The 24,925-nt window shown below is 40.0% G+C and overlaps 1 protein-coding gene across 1 annotated transcript in view; it reads left to right on the plus strand.

Annotated features, from left to right (window-relative positions):
* The window catches only part of LOC124619340 (protein unc-80 homolog), a 905,779-nt gene that overhangs the window by 542,157 nt on the left and 338,697 nt on the right, over positions 1-24,925 (plus strand). Inside the window, exons 40-42 of the mRNA XM_047145658.1 lie at positions 6,914-7,162; positions 8,799-8,931; positions 17,916-18,056. Of these exons, the coding sequence (XP_047001614.1) occupies positions 6,914-7,162; positions 8,799-8,931; positions 17,916-18,056 (523 nt within the window). The remainder of the gene's footprint in view (positions 1-6,913; positions 7,163-8,798; positions 8,932-17,915; positions 18,057-24,925) is intronic.

Here is a 24,925-nt window from a genome sequence, read left to right on the forward strand (position 1 = left end):
TCCCTGTGACTATCCACACCATAAGACTTGCAGTAAGCACCCTCTGACTACCATGTATACCAGCCTTGTAACTGGTAACACATATACTATTAAAGTGAGTGTCATCTGTGAAACAACACATGTCCATGAACCAGATGTTATGTAAATGCTATTTGGCTTCTTAGATTGGCAAGACTACCACTAAGTTATCAGTTAGAATGAATGGGCATAAGCAAAGGTTGTATACCGGCAATTCACTATATCCTGCTGCACAGCATGCTCTACAACATGACAGTCATAACCTCAGCGCCTGTTTCATCACCCATACCATCTTGATTCTTCATCCAGACACCAGTTTCTCAAAGCGTCGCAGGTCAGAATGAGTGTTACAATATGTCCTTGGTTCTTGCCACTCACATGGCCTCAAATTACGAGGCTAAGTCAATTATTATCTGCAATTTAGTTATATTTTTGTTTATTTTGGTAGTACTGTCATTGTATGTTGATGATGCATGCTTTGTTTATTTGTTGTTATATATTTGCAATTTTCAAGCTGCTAGGTTAGTTTCATTATTGGTGCCATGCTGTTAATCATGGCTGCTCCGCTGTCTATTTGCACCAAAGAGCAATGTTCAGTGATCCATTTTTTTTTTGTGGTCGGTAGGCGTATCGGGCTGAAATTTATCAAAGACTTTCAGTATAGTATGGGAACAGTGTTTTACCACAACGGAGTGTCTTTTCCTGGCTTGCAGCTCAACTGAGAACCTTCTTTTATGAGGGCATCAGGAAGCTTGTACAATGATGGACCAAGTGCATTGAAATGCAAGGAGACTATGTTGAAAAATGATGTTCTTGTAAGTTTCCTATTGATTACAATAAAGTTTTATAACTACTTTGCAGATAATAATTGACTTACCCTCGCACATTAATACCTTTACTCTCTGCATTTCTTTCTTCACCCTAAATTTTCAGTCTCTCATCCTGGCCAGTAAGTCTCCCTTGAGGTGGGCTCTGAGTGACTTTTCTGAACTCCTCCCATATCCTGAACCTCACCAGTCCCCCCCCCCCCCCCCGCCCCTCCTTCCCCTTCAACGCTTCTTGGAGTACAAAGTGTCAGTGGCTCTGTAAGCTTGCAAATTTCTATACTTTTATAGGTGTGTTCTTATGCTGCTACTAGTTGAGTAGATTTTTTATCTATTCAAATACATTAAATCAATATGGTACGTATTTGCGATGCCTGATGGCACTGCATTTAGGCTGCTAGATGCTTACCTCACTGCCCTTAGGCTTAGACGAAACGACATGGAATGGATGACCAGAGCACTTCCCTGCTGCAGCTCGCTGGTACTCTTCTTCTGCACGTGAGATGTTCCATTATCAGGGCAGATGTTAGAAAGTGCAGTGCAACCCAGATGGCACAGTACAACACTTGCTCATGGGGAGGCCGCATCCTCAGCTGGGGTACATATTCATTGAAAAGTGAATGCCTCAACTATATAAACCATCCTAAATATTAAAATATGCATCCGTTGAAACTAATTCTGGCCATTTAGGAGTTTATTTAGTCCCTTCCATTTTGTTATATAAATATCCAGTTCTTCTAAAAGTCTAACGATTTACTATTTTTTAAGGTATGTAATATTTTTAGTTTTAGTTCAGTGCTACCAATATTGTATTACTCCTTTTGCAATTGTAAGCCTAATGCCGTTTTATCGGTGGAGTAGATGTGCTCTCTAAAACTAAAGTCATAGGATATATTTGTCTGGTTGATATAGCTGTCTGTACATTTCATTTATTTCTTTTCTTTATATGTTTTTTGATTTTGTTGTGCATGGTGTTCACAATGTATGTGTGGGTCATATTCATTTGCAGAGGTCTATATTTCTTTCTGCGTTCCTGCTTGATATAGTGAAGTCGTTTCATTCTACATGTAATGGAGTAAAAGTACATATGTTTCTGATGTAGAGGATGATAGGATTTACTTTATGCTCTACTGTGAATTTGACATGTTCCACACCCAGGAGGATCCCCATTTTTGTGGGTCTGTGGAATGAATAATTAATCTAATCTAATCCAATCTGATCTTGAAATGCATGCTGCTCAGTTTTTTGACCAAGTTCTCTATTTGTGTTTTGTCCACTGAGTCATCAATGTACCTTTTGAAAATTACTATGTTGGTAACTATGTCTGGATTTGCCTTGAAAAAAGCTTATCTGGCTGATTAATAAAGATATCTGCAATGGTTCACACTAAGCTGTTTCCCATAGCAAGGCAATTGCTTTCCCTGTAACATTTATTATTGAACATAAAGTTGTTATATGACAGAACAAAAATTAATATTTATATCTGTTCTACTACTTCAGCCTGGCCTAGATGTTTGTTATGCACCAGATTTATTTTAATAAATTCTAAGACTTTGTCAAGAGGTATATTTGTATATTAGTTCTTGTTATCTCTTATTGCAAGAGTAGCACCATCTGGTATATCAATGTCTCTTATTTTTTGGGGAAAAGTGACATTGTTTTTAATATTATAAGATACTTTATAAATAAAATTCACTTTCAATATTTCATTCAGCTCTCTATTTATTTGGGATGTAGGACAGTCTATATTGTTCACTACCAACCTTCTTTATTTAGTTTAATCTGTGCTCTCAAAACAGGTACCTCTTGTCTTTACCTGAAGATAGAAAATTCAGATTATCTATCTTATCCCCCATGAACCATGGACCTTGCCGTTGGTGGGGAGGCTTGCGTGCCTCAGCGATACAGATGGCTGTACCATAGGTGCAAACACAACGGAGGGGCATCTCTTGAAGAGGCCAGACAAATGTGTGGTTCCTGAAGAGGGGCAGCAGCCTTTTCAGTAGTTGCAGGGGCAGCAGTCTGGATGATTGACTGATCTGGCCTTGTAACACTAACCAAAACGGCCTTGCTGTGCTGATACTGCAAACAGCTGAAAGCAAGGGGAAACTACAGCCATAATTTTTCCCGAGGGCATGCAGCTTTACTGTATGGTTAAATGATGATGATGTCCTCTTGGGTAATATATTCCAGAGGCAAAATAATCCCCCATTCGGATCTCCGGGTGGGGACTACTCAAGAGGACGTTGATATCAGGAGAAAGAAAACTGGAGTTCTATGGATCGATGTGTGGAATGTCAGATCCCTTAATCGGGCAGGTAGATTAGAAAATTTAAAAAGGGAAATGGATAGGTTAAAGTTAGATATAATGGGAATTAGTGAAGTATGTTGGCAGGAGGAACAAGACTTGTGGTCAGGTGAATACAGGATTATAAATACAAAATCAAACAGGGGTAATGCAGGAGTAGGTTTAATAATCAATAAAAAAAAATACAAGTGCGGGTAAGCTACTACAAACAGCATAGTGAACACATTATTGTGGCCAAGATAGACACAAAGCCCACGCCTGCTACCATAGTACAAGTTTATGTGCCAACTAGCTCTGCAGATGATGAAGAAATTGATGAAATGTATGATGAGATAAAAGAAATTATTCAGGTAGTGAAGGGAGATGAAAATTTAATAGTCATGGGTGACTGGAATTCGAGAGTAGGAAAAGGGAGCGAAGGAAACATAGTAGATGAATATGGATTGGGGGTAAGAAATGAAAGAGGAAGCCATCTGGTAGAATTTTGCACAGAGCATAACTTAATCATAGCTAACACTTGGTTCAAGAATCATAAAAGAAGGTTGTATACATGGAAGAATCCTGAAGAAGGTATCAGATAGATTATGTAATGGTAAGACAGAAATTTAGGAACCAGGTTTTAAACTGTAAGACATTTCCAGTGGCAGATGTGGACTCTGACCACAATCTATTGATTGTGAACTGTAGATTAAAACTGAAGAAACTGCAAAAAGGTGGGAATTTAAGGAGATGGGACCTGGATAAACTGACTAAACCAGAGGTTGTACAGAGTTTCAGGGAGAGCATAAGGGAATGATTGACAGGAATGAGGGAAAGAAATACAGTAGAAGAAGAATGGGTAGCTTTGAGGGATGGAATAGTGAAGGCGGCAGAGGATCAAGTAGGTAAAAAGACAAGGGCTAGTAGAAATCCTTGGGTAACAGAAGAAATATTGAATTTAATTGATGAAAGGAGAAAATATAAAAATGCAGTAAATGAAGCAGGCAAAAAGGAATACGAACGTCTCAAAAATGAGATCGTCAGGAAGTGCAAAATGGCTAAGCAGGGATGGCTAGAGGACAAATGTAAGGATGTAGAGGCTTATCTCACTAGCGGTAAGATAGATACTGCCTACAGGAAAATTAAAGAGACCTTTGGAGAAAAGAGAACCGCTTGTATAAATATTAAGAGCTCAGATGGCAACCCAGTTCTAAGCAAAGAAGGGAAAGCAGAGAGGTGGAAGGAGTATATAGAGAGTCTATACAAGGGTGATGTACTTGAGGACAATATTATGTAGATGGAAGAGATTGTAGATGAAGATGAAATGGGAGATACGATACTACGTGAAGAGTTTGACAGAGCCCTGAAAGACCTGAGTCGAAACGAGGCCTCGAGAGTAGACAACATTCCATTAGAACTACTGATGGCCTTGGGAGAGTCAGTCCTGACAAAACTCTACCATCTGGTGAGCAAGATGTATGAGACCCGGCAAAATACCCTCAGACTTCAAGAAGAATATAGTAATTCCAATCCCATAGAGAGCAGATGTTGACAGATGTGAAAATTACTGAACTATCAGTTTGATAAGTCACAGCTGCAAAATACTAACGCGAATTCTTTACAGACGAATGGAAAAACTGGTAGTAGCCAACCTCGGGGAAGATCAGTTTGGATTCCGTAGAAATATTGGAACACGTGAGGCAATACTGACTCTACAACTTATCTTAGAAGAAAGATTAAGGAAAGGCAAACCTATGTTTCTAGCATTTGTAGACTTAGAGAAAGCTTTTGACAATGTTGACTGGAATACTCTCTTTCAAATTCTAAAGGTGGCAGGGGTAAAATACAGGGATCAAAAGGCTATTTACAATTTGTACAGAAACCAGATGGCAGTTATAAGAGCCGGTGGGGGAGGGGGGGGGGGGGGGGCATGAAAGGGAAGCAGCGGTTGGGAAGGGAGTGAGACAGGGTTGTAGCCTCTCCCCCATTTTATTCAATCTGTATGTTGAGCAAGCAGTAAAATAAACAAAAGAAAAATTCAGAGTAGGTATTAAAATCCATGGAGAAGAAATAAAAACTTTGAGTTTCGCCAATGACATTGTAATTCTGTCAGAGGCAGCAAAGGACTTGGAAGAGCAGTTGAACGGAATGGACAGTGTCCTGAAAGGAGGATGTAAGATGAACATCAACAAAAGCAAAACGAGGATAATGAAATGTAGTCGAATTACGTCAGGTGATGCTGAGGGAATTAGATTAGGAAATGAGACACTTAAGAAGTAAAGGAGCTTTGCTATTTGGGGAGCAAAATAAATGATGATGGTCGAAGTTGAGAGGATATAAGATGTAGACTGTTAATGGTAAGGAAAACATTTCTGAAGAAGAGAAATTTGTTAACATCGAGTATAGATTTAAGTGTCAGGAAGTCGTTTTTGAAAGTATTTGTATGGAGTGTAGCCATGTATGGAAGTGAAACATGGACGATAAACAGTTTGGACAAGAAGAGAATAAAAGCTTTCGAAATGTGGTGCTACAGAAGAATGCTGAAGATTAGATGGATAGATCACATAACTAATGAGGAGGCATTGAATAGCATTGGGGAGAAGAGGAGTTTGTGGCACAACTTGACAAGAAGAGGGGACCAGTTGGTAGGACATGTTCTGAGGCATCAATGGATCACAAATTTAGCATTGGAGGGCAGTGTGGAGGGTAAAAATCGTAGAGGGAGACCAAGAGATGAATACACTAGGCAGATTCAGAAGGATGTAGGTTGCAGTAAGTACTGGGAGATGAAGAAGCTTGCACAGGATAGAGTTGCATGGAGAGCTGCATCAAACCAGTCTCAGGACTGAAGACAACAACAACATCTTATTGTTTACTTCTTTCTGAAATGGCTGTGTCAGGTTCATTTTAACATCTTCACTGTTATTCTTCCTGAATAATTTTTCAGCCATTTGAATTTAATCATTTCTTGAAATAATGCAGCTGTAATCCCCTTCTCCCCCACAATAACAAGCACATTCTCGTTATGTATCTAATTATTTAATTTTTGAATAATATTATCATTTTTTACTTCTTTTTGTGTAAAATTCTATGGGCATTCTAGGAAATTTTTGATTTTGAGAACATAATTAACTGTTCACATCACTTTTCTACTTCGCCATGCATTTGAACCTCACCTGTCATATTTTTGACTCTAACTCTGTCCACATCCAGTTAACATAAGCTGCAAAATGTAACACTGTACACCAACATGCTGTACACAATATTATTATCTAATTAACAGGTCAAACACATCTAATCTCCCCCAGGAAGTCAACAACAAATGACTTCAAAATACAGGTCAAAGATATTAATCACACACTTACCAGCATATTCAGTCCAAACAAGGAAATATATCTTTAAGGCATTGTGTGAGTATTTTAGAGTTGGAGAGAACTGAAGCAAGCCTGATACAGAAGAAGGAGGCTTAGTGTTTAGTATTCTGCGGGTGATTGATGGTTTATTTCCATAGTTCTGAATCAATATTTAACATTTTAATTCAAATCAAAATATGACTGTACTTCTGTTCCCCCTAGCCATATTGGCAGTCACACTTCAGACAATCCATAGTGTCACTTGCTCCACAGAAGCAAAAAGTCCATAATTCAGTCACGCAATAAACAAAAATCAAACATAAATGGAATATGTGGTTGATAAACAAGTGACATGTCCATATAACTCATAGTATCTGTTTTTTTAAGTGTAATATTTTAAGTGCTTATTAACTACAGATTCTTGTTTACAGGTTATTTGGAATTGCTTGGTGGAAGACAGTGCTTTGTTTTTACGATATGTTCTTGAGCGCCTTACAAGAGATAAACAGGATCTCATGTTCAAGATACTAAGGCATTTGATACGATTTGTACCACGATTACCTCAGCAAGCAGCCTTTGCTTTGTACAACTACATAATTGGTTATGTGATGTTCTATGTGAGGTCACCACATGAGGAAGGACCACACCTTATTGGCACAGCTCTTTCTATTCTTTGGATGGTAAAAAATAAATCTTTCGCATTGTGGAATCATACATTCCATCTCATTTTGATGTAAACAATGTAAGCCATGTTTGTGTTAACATTACATTCAGACTGTGTTGTATAATGGTTTTGACAGTTATTGTGTGTTCCATGTGAAACTTTTTTCTCTTGTAACATTAAATTTAAGTGGACTGAAATTTATTATAATGCAAACTATCTTGCAATGTATATCACCAATCTTCTGAATGCTTGCACTTCTTTATTATTGGACTGAAGCTAAGTCTCCAGTATGTTGATTTAGCTTGCAAGGGGCAGCATGTAGCACAAAGCAAGTGAACTGGGTTGAAATAAACTTGCGCAACAAGAGAGAAGCACGATAGTGCAACGATGATAAAAAAGAAAGAGCAAGTGCACACAATCACTGGACATTATCTGTGTGGAAAAGGTGCTGAACATACCACAAACAGATTCATTCATTCTGTTTCACTCCTTTGCTGTTTCATTGCATTGTGGTAATACTTATATAGGAGATGGGTTTGTTGTTGTGGCTTCTGCCTAGCAACAGTTGAATATACTGTTTCAACAGCTTCTCATTACAGGGCTAGTAGGAATTCAACATCTATGTGGAGTTCAGAATCCTTGCCAGCTCAGCTTAGTTGGAGCATCAAACTGGTTTATTTAATTAGGGACAGATAAATGTGCAAGCCCATTACACAGGAAAGTAGAATGTTATTGTTTGCTTAAAAATAATACTTTTCTTCAAGAACTCATTTACTTGTGTAAAATTTCAAAGGCAGAGGTATGATCAGAGTGTGGCCTTATAGTTGGCTTTCCAATGCTTGGTACAGGCAGCTCCAGGCAGCCCTCAGCTTGCCCTCGCGAAGGTGCAGTTAGTATACGCTACTCACCAGGCAGCCCTATTACACACATTCTCTGCATGTGCAAACCACCATGCCTGCGTCTGTTTAGCCAGTGGATTATGATCCTGTAGGCTGTGGTCCAGCTGCCTGACAGCAAGCACATCAGCTTTTTGCCCACTCCTGGCCACCTGTACTTGTGGGTGCCCAGATGCCCGTTGGAGGGCACTCGAGCTGGAACAGTCTGCTACAGAGCATGAACCAGATGATAACAAGATATGATAAGCAGCAACCAGAAATAGTCTACATGGTGCAAATTTATGTTAAATACACAAATTAGAGCTTCCAGTGTCACTGACACCCCTGTACACAATGCTGTTGATAGAGGGGTGTTACCACATGGTCCTTCACTGATGGGTTAGCCTCTTTGTGCTTAGCAGTCGTAGACTGAGCAGTGGTGCCTGAAATCTACGTTCACTCGACATCTTTGGCCATTCACGCAGTTAATCTTTCAAAGAAGGAAAGAAGATTATGATGTAATATTCCAGTGATTTTGAGACCATCAGAGATTGATTGCTAGCTCAGAATGGGAAAAGATAGGAAGGAAATTGGAGGTGCTGTTTTCCAAGGGATCTTCCCAGAATTTGTATCTGTGACAAGAAAATCGCAGAAAACCTAAACCTGGGTTTTACTGCACATACAGTTGCTGAACTTTAAACCAAAACCTTTCACTGTTCTAAATATTTTTTTGTAATTAATGAGCTAACATTGTGATTTTTATTTTCTCTGTTACAGGTAGTGCACAGTGTGCATGGGATTATGTTCAAAGATTTGAAGCAAATTCTTAGGAAAGAGCAATGTGATGCATCAATTCTTCTTACAGCAAATGTACCATCAGCAAAGAAAATAGTTGTGCACGGACCACAAGGTAAGAGTGACTTTCATGGTATCAAAGAAATTAAAAGATTATTTCCTTATATTAATGAAACATTCTACATTAATAATGGATGCCAAAAATTTATTAAAGTAAAAATGTTGAATATTACAGCGTATGTAACAATAAGATGAAATTATAGTAGTTCTCAAACAGATGGAACCAAATTCCTTATTCAGTAGATGAAAGCAACGAATGGAGACAGAAAATTTCTCAAAGCTGGTAAAGTTTTCAAATAGACTGATGTATTAATCTTGTAGAGTGGAACTGTTTGCAATTCATCACATTGGTTGCATCTCTTGGAAACTCTTGAGTTGCTATATGTGTCATTTACTGTTCAGTCACCAACATAATTAATGCTTCCTGATGTGGTGACACTGAACCTGGAGTTAATAATTCAAATTTTCACAGTGAAAGAAACTTTGTTCAAATGGTTCAAATGGCTCTGAGCACTATGGGACTCAACTGCTGAGGTCATTCGTCCCCTAGAACTTAGAACTAGTTAAACCTAACTAACCTAAGGACATCACAAACATCCATGCCCGAGGCAGGATTCGAACCTGCGACCGTAGCGGTCTTGCGGTTCCAGACTGCAACGCCTTTAACCGCACGGCCACTTCGACCGGCAAAAGAAACTTTGTGTCATCATTATTTCGGTGTTAAGTTAACAGGAGGTGGTATTATTAAGTTCATGATGCCCAGATGTGTGTAATGTCCTGAACAACCTTTCAAGGAATAAGGGAATATTACAAGGGAATATTACACTGCTGATGCAAACCCATTGGTGAGATGGGAATGTTCAACGCAGCAGTACTTTTGCAGCTATTTGAGAGTAGTAGACTGATGTGCCATTACTAAGTTTTACACTGTTCTTTCTGCTGTTTGTTGTAACCTACAACACAAAACACAGTTGTACTCTCTACAAGTGTGCATCACAAAAACTTGTACATGCACTTGCATTTAAGAAAGAATATACACTTGAAAAGTAAAACTATCAAAGATCACAAAAAATGAAAGCCTTTTGAGAATGAATTTTCAGTCTGTTGCGGAATGTGCTCTGATATGAAACTTGGTAGATTAAATCTGTGTGCCAGACTGGGACTGAAACCTAGGGCCTTTACCTTTCGTGGGCAAGTTTTCTACCAACTGACCTACCTGAGCATGACTCACAAATCATCTTCAAAGCTTTACTTCTGCCGTTACCTCATCTCCTACCTTCCAAACTTCACAGAAGTTCTCCTGCAAAACTTGCAGAATTAACACTCCTGGAAGAAAGGATACTGTGAAGACATGGCTTAGCCACAGACTGAGGGATTGTTTCCAGAATGAATTTTCACTCTGCAGCAGAGTTTTCACAGATATGAAACTTCTGACAGATTAAAACCTCATGCTGCACTGGGTTTCAAACCTGGAATCTTTGCCTTTTATGGGCAGCAACCTTCAAAACTTCACAGATTTTTTTATGTTAAAACTGCAGGGCTTGACTCAGTCAGAATATGTGGGATTGTTGCCCAGAACGAATTTTCACTCTGCAGCAGACTTTGCACTGCAGTGGAGCTTTCTCACAGATCAAATGAGCTGCTGTCAGAAGTAAAGTTGTGTGGAATGGTTGTACAGTCTTGTTCAGGTATCTCAGTTAATAGAGCACTTACAAAAAGCAAACGATCTGTGTTCGAGTTCCAGTTTGGAACACAGTTTTAATTGGCCAAAAAGTTTTATATTATCATACACTTCACTGCAGAGTGAAAATTTATTGTGGAAACAATCCCTGAGACTGAGGTTAAGCTGTGTCTCCATAGTATTCTTTCATCTAGGAGTGCTAGTCCTACAAGTTCTGCAGGAGCACTTCTCTGAAGTTTGAATGATAGGAGATGAGTTATTGGCAGAAGTAGAACTGAGTCCACTGCAGAGTGAAAATTCACTCTAGAAACAATCCCCCAGGCTGTGGCTAGCCTTGTCTCTGTTAGTATCTGCACAGGCTTGAGGACATCACTGTAAAGCAGTGTTGGCATGTCTACTTCTCTGGCTGAATGGGGCTTCATATTAACTGAGGAACAGAACCCCTGAGAGAAAATGAAACTCATTGTGCAAGTTGATCTGTGGGAAGCAGAAAGTCCAAAACCAGGTAGAGACATGGGAATAAACTCACCATGCAGTTAGTGCAGGCAGCTAATGACAGCACTCTGCAGCAAATCGGCATGACGAGCAAGGCAATTTACGCGATGGTTGAACTCAGTATAAGCTAACCTGTTTAGCCTAATGCCTACTGCCTACTGACCTCTGTCAGTGGATCTGCCCATACTAGACATTGTGTGTGCCATCCATTATAGGTTTGCACACTATTCTGTTGTGCTACGCCTGGCATTTCATCCGTCTCCATTACAATGTCTATTGGCAGAGATACTAAATCTCTCCCCCTGAAGAGGTCACATAGGGCTGAAAATAGCCGGGCTTGGGTCATCACCTCTGGAACAGGACTGGAAGGCCACTGGAGAACTCAGCAGCAGACTGACCACCAAAAGAGACAATATTGACACCTCTGGCTCCGCAAGAAGGACAGACAGACACGGCTGCTGAAGGAACAGTGGGTCCTCTGGCAACAGTGGGGATGAGGCCACCTCCATTGGCAAAGTTAGGGGAGTAGACTGCAGGCTGCATTGAAATCCATGGGCTCCACATCAGCAAGAGGAGGCACGAGTCTCTGTGAGGCTCAAGGCTGCAGTCTATGGGAAGAAGGCAGAGGGTGTGGAGGGGGTGACAAGAGGGATGTGTGCCTCTACAAGTGGCAGCCCACCCCTGTATCAACATTGTGACTTACCCTGCAATTCAGCTGACCCGAAGACTCCAGCGGCAATGCCCCAATAGGGTGTTGGCACAACTGATTTGTATGATAGGTCAACTGCTCCCTACCAATATTCACTGCAATAACTGTTGACGTTTGTGGCCTACAACAACATCCAGCAGCTACTCCAGCCACTGGCCCAAGGATCAGGCCCAAATGGCAGCCCCGGGAGGAAACCATGGCAGGCCACAGTAGCCTGTATCACGCAGCTCAGGGTGCAACAAATCTAGGAGACATTGCAGCTGGTGCCCACGCAAGTGTTCCACCAGACTGCACCTGTTGACTGGCATCATCTAGTGTATGTGCAGAAAACTCAAAAAAATTCATCATGTGAAGAGGCAAACATGGTCTTCCTTGTTCGGGTCTGGAAGCACTCCACCTGGCAGTGAAACAGAGTGGTAGTCAATTGATGGATAACATTTTGAACCCAAAAGTCTTCAAACTTGTGTGGCACAAATTGCGTACTGTGGATCCTGGGGGGTTCCTTCTATGAGAAAAATAACCAACAATGCATGAACAGTGACTGTCAATGATGTGAAGGATGGCTTGGTTACATATGGAAAACTGGACAATACATCGAACACCAACAGCCATATGCTTCCCAAAAATGGACAAGTGTAATCAACATGCCCTCTGTCCAAAGGTTGCTCCGGGACTGGCCAAGTAGAGATGTGGGGTGCCATTGTAGCCTCATTCTGTGCACAATCCCCACAAGCCTGCACCAGATGTTCAGTGTTGTGATCAATTGCCAGCTAGTAGACTTCTTCACTTCAAAAATAATAGCTAGTCCCTTCTTTTCCACCTGTGATTAATTACACCACCCTGCAGAAAGCGTCTTCGATTCATAAGCAGTAGATTGTTCAGTTACATATGGGTTCCAGTGGGACAGGCGACACCAAAGCCATACTGGGATGCTTCACAGGCCATGGTTAAAGTTTTACCCAGCAAAAAGAAGCCAAAGAAGAGTACAAACACTACTTGAGAGGCTGAAAAGCCTATTGACAATCTGCAGACCAGGTGAAGTTAAGCCCTTCTGGTGAAGCCAGTTGAGAGGCGGGCAGATGTGTGGAGTCTGAGGAATGAACTGAGCGTAATATGAAATCTTGCCCAAAAAAGACTGATGCTTCTTCAGGTTCTTGAGCACCAGCAGGTTGATGATGGCTTTTATGTTCTCAGGGATGAGACCTTGTTTACTAAGCACATGGCCCAAAAAATGCATCTTTGGGGAGAAGTAACTGCACTTTTGCTCTTGCAGTGAAGGCCCATCTCCAGGAGGTTATGGAAAATGACAGAAGGCTTTGTATCTGCTTCTCTCAAATAGGGCCTGTTACGTCCTGAATCAAGTTGTCTAAATACTGTTGATGAATTCCAGGTGCAGATGAGATTCCAGAAAGCAAGTGATCAAACTGGTAAAGGCCAAAGGAGTTGTTGAAGACCAAGAAAGTCCGAGAAACCTTGTCAAACAGCAACTGCAAGTAGGCATCTCCCAAGTGGTTGTACGAAAAAGTTCCCCTTCCCTTGGCAACTTCACCAATACCCCACCTGTCTCAGAATTGGATATGAATCTGTAACACGTTGTGCAATGACAGTCAGTTTAAAATTGCCTCAAAATCACATGCCACCATCAGACTTCTGAATCACCAACAAAGATGTGGTGAACTGATGTGACAAAATGTGAGAAACAGTGCCTTCATCAATACAGAAACTCAGCCTTTACAGTGTTGCACATGAAGAAGAGAATGGGGCAGGGTGACAAATTTAGGTACCATTGATAGCTTATGAGATACATATGCACTGAATTTTGCTGCCTGACCCAAGATATTCTCAGATATCAGGCTGTATGACCATAGTAAGGAGTCCAAGTTGTGAAAAGGAACAGACTGGGACACTAAATGCACTTAGTCAACCGCCAAAAAAACAGAAAAAACGTCTGGCTCAAAATATTTGTGCCAATGATGAGTCAACCACTAATAATGTAAGTTGGCTTTCCACATTCTTATGACACACAGAAATGGAGAATTGCCCCTGCAAGGAATGCACTGTTTACTATTATCCACAACCTGACATAGCAGCTGTTGCAACTCCAGGCACCCCAAGAGCCTGTATGTATCTAAATTAATGAGGATGTAATCTTACCCTTTCATACATCACCATTAAATTTCTCTGTCTCTGCAAAAGTTTCCAAAGCTTTGAGAGGCATAATATTGTAACAAATTAATTTCTTTCCATACATTTTAGCCTGAAATATGTCATATACAAAATCATATGAAATTCTCTTAGTGAAACAGCTGCGATAATTTTAACCTGTACGAGATTCGAGATTAATCCTGGTATCAGCTACTTCTATAAAAAATGACAATGCTAGAGGAAGGAGTACTATTACAAGGATGACCATGACTTCCTTGTCAACTTGAAATTTGATTTGTTGCCATTCGCAAACCTGCTGGGCTCAGCACAGGTGAAGACGGGCAGCACAGCAACACCATGGGCTAGAACTGTTAACACACAATGACTTGGTGGGAGAGAGGACTACCTAGGTCGCCCATGGGGCAGCGGGACCTGTTTACTGTGCAAATCAAATTGAGCTACCTGCCAGTTATCAGAAAGGACGTCCCTTGCTGTCGCTGTCAGCCCATGCTATTCTGCAATCTGGGTAATGTTGGACAAGGTCTGTACCTAATGTAAACTTTGGAATCAGGCACTAACTGTACAATGATGTTCTAAATTAATGAGACTGCATAAGAGCTAGCACATTTGGGGCACTCAAAATGACACTTGCTGGAGAAGCCCTGCAAACTGGCGATCCGGGCTGTGTATGACTGGTCAGTGTGCTTGTGGTGCTGGTTTAACTGCAACTGTGTCACCATCACTGCATCAGCACCCAGCAGAACTCATCAAAGGGGAGTTTCCTGGGCTCAGTGGAGGGCTTGAAATTTTGAAAAGCTTCATACAATCCCATACTGCTGGACAGCAACATGATGGCCTTAACAACTGGATTGACGATATGCCTTACCTGGCAGTGTATCAAGAACGAGTGTAGATAACGCTCCCATCTTTTTGTAGACTCATTGAAACTGGCCAGTGGTGTTGGAAGCAGCAAGAACAGGGAAGAAAACTGTGCAATGGTCCCCTTCCTGCTGCAAGTGAAGCGAGGGCTTGAAGCAAATCTACATTTGTTTCGTCAGCATCTGCAAATGATTTGATCATGCTGCCACTGCTGCTACTGTTCGTTCTGTAGGCACAACTGTTCCTGCCAGCATTGCAGAAATCCCAGGTTGATTGTAGCTCAAAATTAACACTAGGTAAATTAGGGGCATTTGTAAGATTTCCTAGTGAATTTGCTGCTTGAAAGTCTCTCAGGCATGCAGCTGGCTTGATTGATAGAAATGCAGCAGTCAGTCTATCTGGCTGCATGCCCAAGAGACTTTCAAGCAAATATTAGGGTCATCACATATGTCAGATGTCATTTGTCACCACTTCAGTATCTGCACACGTGTGACAACACCATTATACTACACTGACAGTACAGATACTTCATGGGCTGACAGTGGCCTGTTAATAATCAGGGAATGAACCCTGTGAGAGAAAATGAAACTTACTGCATGAGTTGATCCACAAAGCAGGGAAACTGAAACTACATAGAGAGGTGCTAGGGAATGAACTCAGCACATGTCTTCCATGGACGGTTAATGACTGAGCACTTGGCCTCAACACTGTGCACAATGTGCAAGGTGAGGTCTTCAGTGGTTGAACTCAGCATAAGCACTGGCCTGCTTGGCTTATACTGCCACCTGCAAGTAAACACATCTGTCAGTGGGTCTGCCCATACTATGTATGCCCTCCATGGCAGATTTCTGCACTACTCCATTCCACTACCCATTTCAGATAATCTGCCTCAATCGCGATGTCCGCTGGTGGGAATACTGATCATCGCAACATAATTTTATCATTTTTCCCAGGAGTCCTAGTCCTGCAGGTTTCATGGGAGACCTTTGTGAAATTTAGAAAGTAGGAGATGAGGTACTGCTAGAAATAAAGCTGTGAGGCTGGTTGATGCATGGTGCTGGTAAGCCAGCAGAGCACTGTCACACAAAAGATAGAGGCCCCGCATTCGAGTCCCAACCCGGCACAAAGTTTTAATCTGTCAGAAAATTTCAGTGTAAGTGTTTTCTATTAGTTTTCCGAAACTACCTCTTGTAAATACAATACTAACAGTGCCAAGTGACTTTACTTTTTTACTATTTAAGAATAAGTCAAAGAAAGGGAAAATAAAAAAGGTTATAACATTCAGCCATATTGTAAAATAGTGTTTGTCTTACACAGCAATGCATATTAAGGCTCAAAGCTGTCATCATCAGCAACACTGATATATGATGAGCTGTAAGTGCTGGAAACCTGATGATGAGAGCGTTGACTGTTGAAGCATGTTGTCATCTAGTATGAAGTTATTTTACAGTGTTGTTGAATATGAAACACTATTATCATATATAAAAACAAAGATGAGGTGACTTACCGAACAAAAGCGCTGGCAGGTCGATAGACACATAAACAAACACAAACATACACACAAAATTCAAGCTTTCGCAACAAACTGTTGCCTCATCAGGAAAGAGGGAAGGAGAGGGGAAGACGAAAGGAAGTGGGTTTTAAGGGAGAGGGTAAGGAGTCATTCCAATCCCGGGAGTGGAAAGACTTACCTTAGGGGGAAAAAAGGACAGGTATACACTCGCACACACGCACATATACATCCACACATACAGACACAAGCAGACATATTTAAATATGTCTGCTTGTGTCTGTATGTGTGGATGGATATGTGCGTGTGTGCGAGTGTATACCTGTCCTTTTTTCCCCCTAAGGTAAGTCTTTCCACTCCCGGGATTGGAATGACTCCTTACCCTCTCCCTTAAAACCCACTTCCTTTCGTCTTCCCCTCTCCTTCCCTCTTTCCTGATGAGGCAACAGTTTGTTGCGAAAGCTTGAATTTTGTGTGTATGTTTGTGTTTTTTTGTGTGTCTATCGACCTGCCAGCGCTTTTGTTCGGTAAGTCACCTCATCTTTGTTTTTATATATAATTTTTCCCACGTGGAATGTTTCCTTCCATTATATTGTAAACACTATTATCATTTAGATGATAACAGCTGCTACTGCACATCACAATGTTAAACTTTAAAACTGACATAACAGATGTATCACAATAAATTTATGTATCAGTTTGTGTCCTCATTTATGTACGTATTGGTTTGAATACAACTTCTATATTTTATAATAGTTTGCAGTAATATTTTTACTGTCATATTTATAACATAGATTGAATTTTGTGTGCAGTTTTGAAACTTTCCGTGCTCATTGGCCTGTAAATACTTGTGAGGAGTTTTACACTAATTACTTCTTCTATTTCCTTCTCCTGTTATTTTTACCATGATAGTGAATTAAAGCTCCAGTATCACAGTTTTAAACATTTGAGGAAACAGTGATACAGTGCAACTACATAAAAGTTCTGTGGTAATTGTTGTGTGTATTTACGAAACTGAAAGTTGGAATATGAAAGTGAACAAATGAATGGTTTCAAAAGGAAAAAAAAGAAGATCTGTATTCATTTCAGCACGTATGTTGAAAAATAAACTCAAATCAACTAAGTGTTGTATTTTTTTTAGCGGAATTCAAATGAGCGTGCTATAAATTCAGCAAATATGAAGAACAGTCTCATACACATAAAGTTTATTAACTTTGTCATGCTACATCAGAAATGTGATTTTCTTTTGAGTTTTCTGTTTTCTTTTACATACAAGTTAATAACCTACTTCTTTTACCAATATGCCTTCATTTATTCACTTATTTCTTTTCTCTGATCTGTTGTCGAGTTTCTTACTTTGGCTATTGTATTTGTTTTATTTTGCAAAATCCTTCTTCTAAACTTTTTGTCTGTAATTTTACACTTTCTTCAATTTCTTGCTTAACTGTGTTAATTACCTACAGATTCAATGGACTTTCCAAACTTAATTAGGTATACCCTTCTATTTTTAGAAGTAATGTACAGTCTTTCGTGTCAGCATAAGGACATTCTCTTTGCATGTGGCTTTAATAATTTTTTTCTCCCTTTTTTCATCTTCTCTTTTCATACATTACTTTTCAGACCCAGATGCAGGAGGAATCCCCTCACAATTTCCTGTACAAGAAGATACCCAGTTTATTCAAATTCTTAAGGAATCATTAGATTTCTTTGGCATTCCTGAATCTCGACACAAGGAGTATTTCCTTGTCGATTACAAAACACGTAAGTGTGTGTGTGTGTGTGTGTGTGTGTGTGTGTGTGTGTGTGTGTGTGTGTTTATTTATAAATTTTTTACACTGTACATATAATTTATTTACAATTTATAATTAATTATAATTCTCTGCAAATAGAACTTGAAGTTACAGTGTACTTTAGTATAGCAGCATGCTACTTGCAGAGGTGGGGAGTGCTATGTATTTTACAGACTATAAGACACATTTGACTATAAGACACATTTTTTAAGCAATGTTATAAAAAAATAATATTTTTATTATTAGCTTGTAAAGCCAGACTAAAAGAAAAACTTAAGTTATAAAACCAAACTGGCCTTTAAAATCCCTGAAAATCGTCATCTGAATTTTCTTCTTCTACTTCTTCTTCCTCTTTGTCATCATTATTGTCCTCATCGTACATAAGATGGTCCTCACTGTCATCGAGAGTGTTACTTACGCCACGCTTTATTATTTAACAATAATATCTTCTGTCACTCGAGATCATAACAGTTTTATCCACTGACCCACTTGTTTGATTGTAGGTTGTTTTAGATCACCCTTCAGTGTGAATTCATGTGGTGTCTCATCTATCATACATTTGTTCCATTCCTCTCCAATATATGCTTTAAATGGTTTATTTACCAAGACATCAAGAGGTTGCAATTGTGAATTAAGTTCTCCCAGAGTAATAGCAAGCTTTGTATTTCCTTGTCTCAGTTTCTCTTTCACAGAGTTTTTCAAGTGACCACTAAATTGATCTAGCATAAGAAGAGAACGCTTCTTCAGTGAAGCACTTTCCTTCTCTCCCACATTCTATTAATCCATAACGTCATACCAGCCTCATCCATGCAACCCTTATCATGTACGTGAACAGCAACACTTGCTGCTGTTTCAGGTTTTGGCATTAGTTTGCACTTGAAAATGATCCTTGGATTAAGTTTAGTATGGCCAGCACAATGTGAAAGGACAACAGAGTTGTGCATTCTTTTTATGTCCTCTTGTTTTTATAGCTACAGCTTTAGTAACTTTCATGGCAACAGTTCTGTTCCTTGGCACATCAGTGTCAGAGGAGTTTCATCTCTATTCACTATTTGGCTTAGTTCCACACTAGTTTTCATTTGATATTGAATATTAAAGCAATGGAAAGATAATGTTTTCTCTTCGTACTGGTATGGCATTTTCTAAGATATTCTGGTTTTGGTGTCAAAGCTAAGTCCATGAATCTTCATAAACCTGTAGCATCAACCAACTCCACCCTTAAAGTCTGTGTATAAGTACATGATAAAGGCCCCTAGGATGCCATAAAATTGAGATCGATAGTGCCTTTGAATCACTTTCAGTATGTCATCTTCTAGTTTTGGCCATTTTGCATTCAGTCGTCTATTTGCACATGTAGTCTTCCTCATTTTTTTCATTCCTTCTCCCCCCAATTGTGAATGGTCTTTTCTGTTGATGGAGGGCTGAAGTGCCACTCAGCCGCTCTGCTTCCGTGTTTTTCTACATATGCTATTGCTTTCAACTTGTGGCCCACATCAAATGAATACCTTTTATTATTATTATTTTTTTCATTACTAACAAAAATATTGTGCTATTATTGATAACACAAATCAGTTTCAGTTCAGGTTCAGTCACGCTGTAGACTGCAATGATGCGTCATAGGCTAGACAGTGTTCTGGGGTTGTCATGGCTGGGCAGGAGGAAGACAGTTAACAAGTTTGTGAATCCCTGCAACTCATGTTCGTCGCATCGGTGCACTGCTGTTGCCAGTTAAATCTAGTGTTGCCAGATAGAGGTAGATTCTTGTGCCCTTCAACATATGGCCATTTTAAGACTGGTGGGGATTTTAAATCAAACACTGGACTTTTTACATTAATTTTAAGTATAAGACGTACCTGAATTTTGGTGGCAGAGTTTTGAAGAAAAAAGTGTCTCGTAGACCATAAAATACTGTATTTCAGGCAGTTAAGTACAAATTTTTTGTCTGTTCCTTTTTAGTATGCTTATTTGTTAGTAAAATCCTTGGACATCGTCATTGCTATATTAATATCGATGCAATCAGTTTTTACTAATTTTTCATAAACTATTTTTCAGACACTTATATGTGTTGAATTCCTCAATGTCAAAGAAGTGTATTCTTTATCTTATTTGAATATCTGTCTTTCAAGTTCAATTACTGTTGTTGATGTTGTATTGTTGTGGAGGTGTTCATTTGGAAGACTGGTTTGATGCATCTCTCCACAATTGTCCATTCTATGTATGTCTCTTCATCTCTGCATAATTACTCCAACAAACAGCATCCACTTTAAAGTGTTTTCTGTAGCCTAAACATTGTCTCCCCATTCAGTAATCCCCCTCCCCCTACTATCAACCCCCCCTCTCCCCCCCTCCCCGAACTCACCCTCTCTCTCCCTCACACACACACACACACACACACACACACACACACACACACACACACACACATACTTTGACACATCAGGATGTATGCTATCAATTAGTCTGTCCCTCCTTTTAGTCATCAGGGCTAAAGAACTCTTCTCCCTGTTGCAGTAACTCCTCATTAGTTATCCATCTATCCTTCTCCAGCATTCTTGTGTAACACCACATTTTAAATTCTTCTCTTTTGCTCTGGACTGTAACCTGATAAAGCCCATTTTATACAAGTGACTTTCGTGTCTCTGCCAAGTACTCATGGCATGTGAGTCTGCTGCAGTACACTTGGCAAATAATTTGTTCGGTGACTCATTTGTCACAAGTGCTTCTTTGTGCTTGCATGTTGGTGCAAAATAGTATTTGTTCTGAGAGCTGTCTGCCATGAAGTTTGCCACCTGAACAGTGAAAGTAGGGCTATGCGAAATTCTACAAAGTGCCTTCCCCTTTCATTTCTTCCACCCTATCCAAGATCTCCTACTATTTTTTTCATATTGTCAAGTTCCTGTCCCCATCACAATTAAATATTGGTTTCTCTTAAACTGCTTACTTCACCTGCTGTGGTGCAACATACACTTTATCATAAAGAAAATATTGATACACTGTAACTACTTGATAGGTCACATTTCCAGTTTGCACTGGTTTGTTGTAAATTGTAGTACATGCCAAAACAATAACGTAGATAGTGCATGTCAAGCAAATCCAGCAATAATCTATGGACCAGCAATCCAAAACATAGTCTAGTTGAAATCCAATAAGTACCGTATTTACTCGAATCTAAGCCGCACTTTTTTTCCGGTTTTTGTGATCCAAAAAACCGCCTGTGGCTTAGAATCGAGTGCAAAGCAAGCGGGAGTTCTGAAAAATGTTGGTGGGTGCCGCCACAACTAACTTCTGCCGTCGAATATATGTAGCGCCACACAGGCATGCTTTGTAGGCACAAAGATAAATACTGGCACCAAAATCTCTGCGTCAGTAAATAAATTTAAAGAAAAAAGTGGAAGACGAGCCTTTTTCCTCCGCCCAGAGTTTCGACCACTGCGTTTTGGTACATTATCCAACGAAGTAAATACAAATTCTGTATTGTTGATCTTCGAATGTAGCAGCATTTCAATGTACTACGAAAATCCGACTGGCAATACTGTTTGGGATGTTTGTCAATATGGCCAACTCTACGTTCTGAATTTTTTCCTACCTGTGAGAAGAGATGGTTGCTAATAGGAGCTTTTATGAATTGTGAATCACATGTAGTATTCTCTTCGCCATAAGATTAATACGAATATAAACATTTTGCCATGTATTGTTTCGTGTTTGCTACTATCTCATTTAAATCCTGTCTGCCTAATAAACTACGAAACGAGAGTGAGACAACAGCAAACGCGGAAGAATATACATATCATGTCATGTTTATATTCGTATTATTCTTATGCCTGATAGTGATACAGTCAGAAATGAAGCACGGCAACTGACTAGATTTTTAAATCTAAGATGACTCTAATTTCTGTGCAGAATGTAATGAACTAAAGAGGCGCATGCAAAGATTTTCAAATGGAGAAAAATTTTCTCTAAAATTTCGTTCAGAACATCTATCATGTGCAGTCTATTATTTGGTTCTTGTTGATCATTATCAAAGAAAGAAGTAGTGTAAGTAACAACAAATGTTTCGCTAATGAGACGACTCCTCTCTATTTTTTATTTGTAAGTGGCGGTAGCGCGCACAAAAGCAAGCCACGCCGCGAGCGGCAACAGGCCATAAACACGCACTATCAGAATGCGACAAACAATGCATGACACAGTACAGTAATGCATTTTCAGCTTAGAGTGACGTAAACACCTATAACAAAGAGAACGGCACTTATTAGATCAAAGAAAAATAAGCAATCAATCCAAACCAGTCGAAGCACATGAAAAAGGAAGGATATCCATATAAATACGGACGGAGCGCGTGACGCGTAGCAATGGCTACCTGGTAAACCGTAACTGCTGAGCTTACGACTCGAACCAAACTGCTGTAGCTGTATCGTCATTCATTCGACCTAAATTGTGTCTCATATTACAACTAGGCGAACTTTGTTTCGATTTTGAGGTGCGACCTAAAACTTTTCTCTCCCTTTGAATTTTGAGTCTCAAATTTCAGGTGCGGCTTAGATTCGGGAAAAATTTGTTTCCTTGATTTCGAGTCTCATTTTTCAGGTGCGGCTTAGATTCGAGTGCGGCTTAGATTCGAGTAAATACGGTAGTAAGTATGGTATAAGTGAGATAGAGACTTTAGCTTAGCAGAATGAGAAGCTTGTTGCAATGGGTGTGGCTTGTCATCAGCAGTCAGGCCTATGTGATAGCCCATTGGTGCCTCATACCAGCCGTCAGAGGAGACGTTGAAATTGGACATCGCAGGGTATCACCCTCACTTTCAATTGATAGAGAAGAAATAACATCCCTACACACCTTTAATGGTTGCAAAGGGTTGATATGGTCGCCCTAATGGTAGAGTGGAGATGCAGTTGTGCAAGCCACCTAAAAGATCACTGACCATCTTGACATCTGATGTCCTCTGCTTGCTACGGGGGCATGGTGCTGATGCGAGAGTTATCTGTAGCTGATATTGTAATCTCCAAATCCATGCTGAGGTCCCATTCCATTAGGGACCAACTCTGGTGACATTGAACATGGAATGTTGGTCTGTCAGCCATCTGAAGCTGTATCAAACTGGCTTCAGAGGTGATGGGCCTCATCTTGAGGTGCAAGCCAGTAAGTGTTGGTGCAGCTGGGTGATATGTCATACCAGCATGGTGCCATTGGTGTCCTCTGCGAACATCTGTCATCGCCGGGCAGCTCTTTTCGCACCTAATAGTCAACCTAAGACCTTCCAGAAGGTGCAAGTCCAAACCTCTGTGCCCAGCAAGTAATGGAGGTGACAGTTGAGCTGGCAGGGCTATGTTGTAGGCCTCAGAAGGCTCCAGATGGTCGGTGTCGAACCATGCAGCAAGTCCACTGTAGTGAGCTCCTTTATTGGACTGGTCCCGTAGAAGGCCAGAAACTGGCTCAGAACCTCAATCTTGGGTATGGCTGTCAGCATCTTCCTTAAAAGCATGGACAAACCACTTGACTTCACTATTGAAAGCTGGGCAGAATGGTACCATTGTCAGTTGTGTTATGCCATTCTGAGAGCAGAAGCATACTGGATGGAAATTGAGGGCCATTGTCCGAAATGATTGTTTCTGAGTCCCCTTTAATGGTCTTTTTTCTGTAAGGCACTTACTGTCTCCCATGCTGTTGAATTTGACATTCAGACTACATAAACTTTCTAAACAGGGTACTAGCAGTAATGGGCAGCCCGGGTGGCTGACTAGTGGGATAAGGATATCATGTAGAACAAAGTGGGAATTATATCAAAATGTTAGAAGTAGTCACAGTCAAGCTACAGTAGCCCATTACAAACAGTATTGTAAGGTGCTTAAAAATCTTATTAGGAAGGCAAAGAGTATGTGGTATGCAGGTAGAATAGCTAATTCACAGGATGAAATTAAAATAATATGGTCAGTTGTGAAGGAAGTGTCTGGTTAGCAGCACAAGGTTGATGATATAAAGTCAGTTCGCAGTAAAAATATTTCTATTACTGATAAATCAGATATATGGACAGTATTTAACAATCATTTTCTGAGCATTGCTGCTGAATAAAATGAAAATTTAGTTTCTACAGGAAATAATATAACTTTCTTGGCAAATGCCTTTTCGAGATTAATGTCTGAAATACTTCTCTGTGATACAGACAAGAGGGAGATTGAGTCAATAATTAAATCACTGAAGACTAAGGACTCTCATGGTTATGATGGAGTGTCTAGCAGAATATTAAAGTACTGTGCTGCACATGTTAGCCCTGTATTTAGCCATATTTGAAATTTTTCCTTTAGGAATGGTCAGTTTTCTGAGCGATTAAAGTACTCAGTAGTAAAGCCGCTTTATAAAAAGGGAGAAAGGGATAATAAAGATAATTTTATACCTGTTTCTATGCCATCAGTGTTTGCAAAAGTTATTGAAAAGGCTGTGTATGCAAGGATAATTGATCATTTTATATCATACGATTTGCTATCAAATGTACAGTTCGGCTATAGAAGTAGTCTAACAACTGAAAATACTATATTCTCTTTTCTCTGTGAGGTACTGGATGGGCTAAACAAAACATTTTGAACACTTGGTGTATTTTTTTATTTAACCAAGGCATTTGATTGTGTTGATCACAAAATATTCCTCCAGAAGCTGGACCATTATGGAATACAGGGAGTAGCTCACAATTGGTTCACCTCTTACTTTAGCAACAGGCAGCAAAAGGTTATTATTCATTATGTTGATAATGACTGTGATGTGGGATCTGAGTGGGGTACTGTCAAGTGTGGGGGGGGGGGGGGGGCACAGGGATCAGTGTTAGGGCCACTCCTGTTCCTTATTTAA

This window comes from Schistocerca americana, chromosome 6 (genome assembly GCF_021461395.2).
Source record: "Schistocerca americana isolate TAMUIC-IGC-003095 chromosome 6, iqSchAmer2.1, whole genome shotgun sequence".
NCBI classification, from domain to species: Eukaryota; Metazoa; Arthropoda; class Insecta; order Orthoptera; family Acrididae; genus Schistocerca; species Schistocerca americana.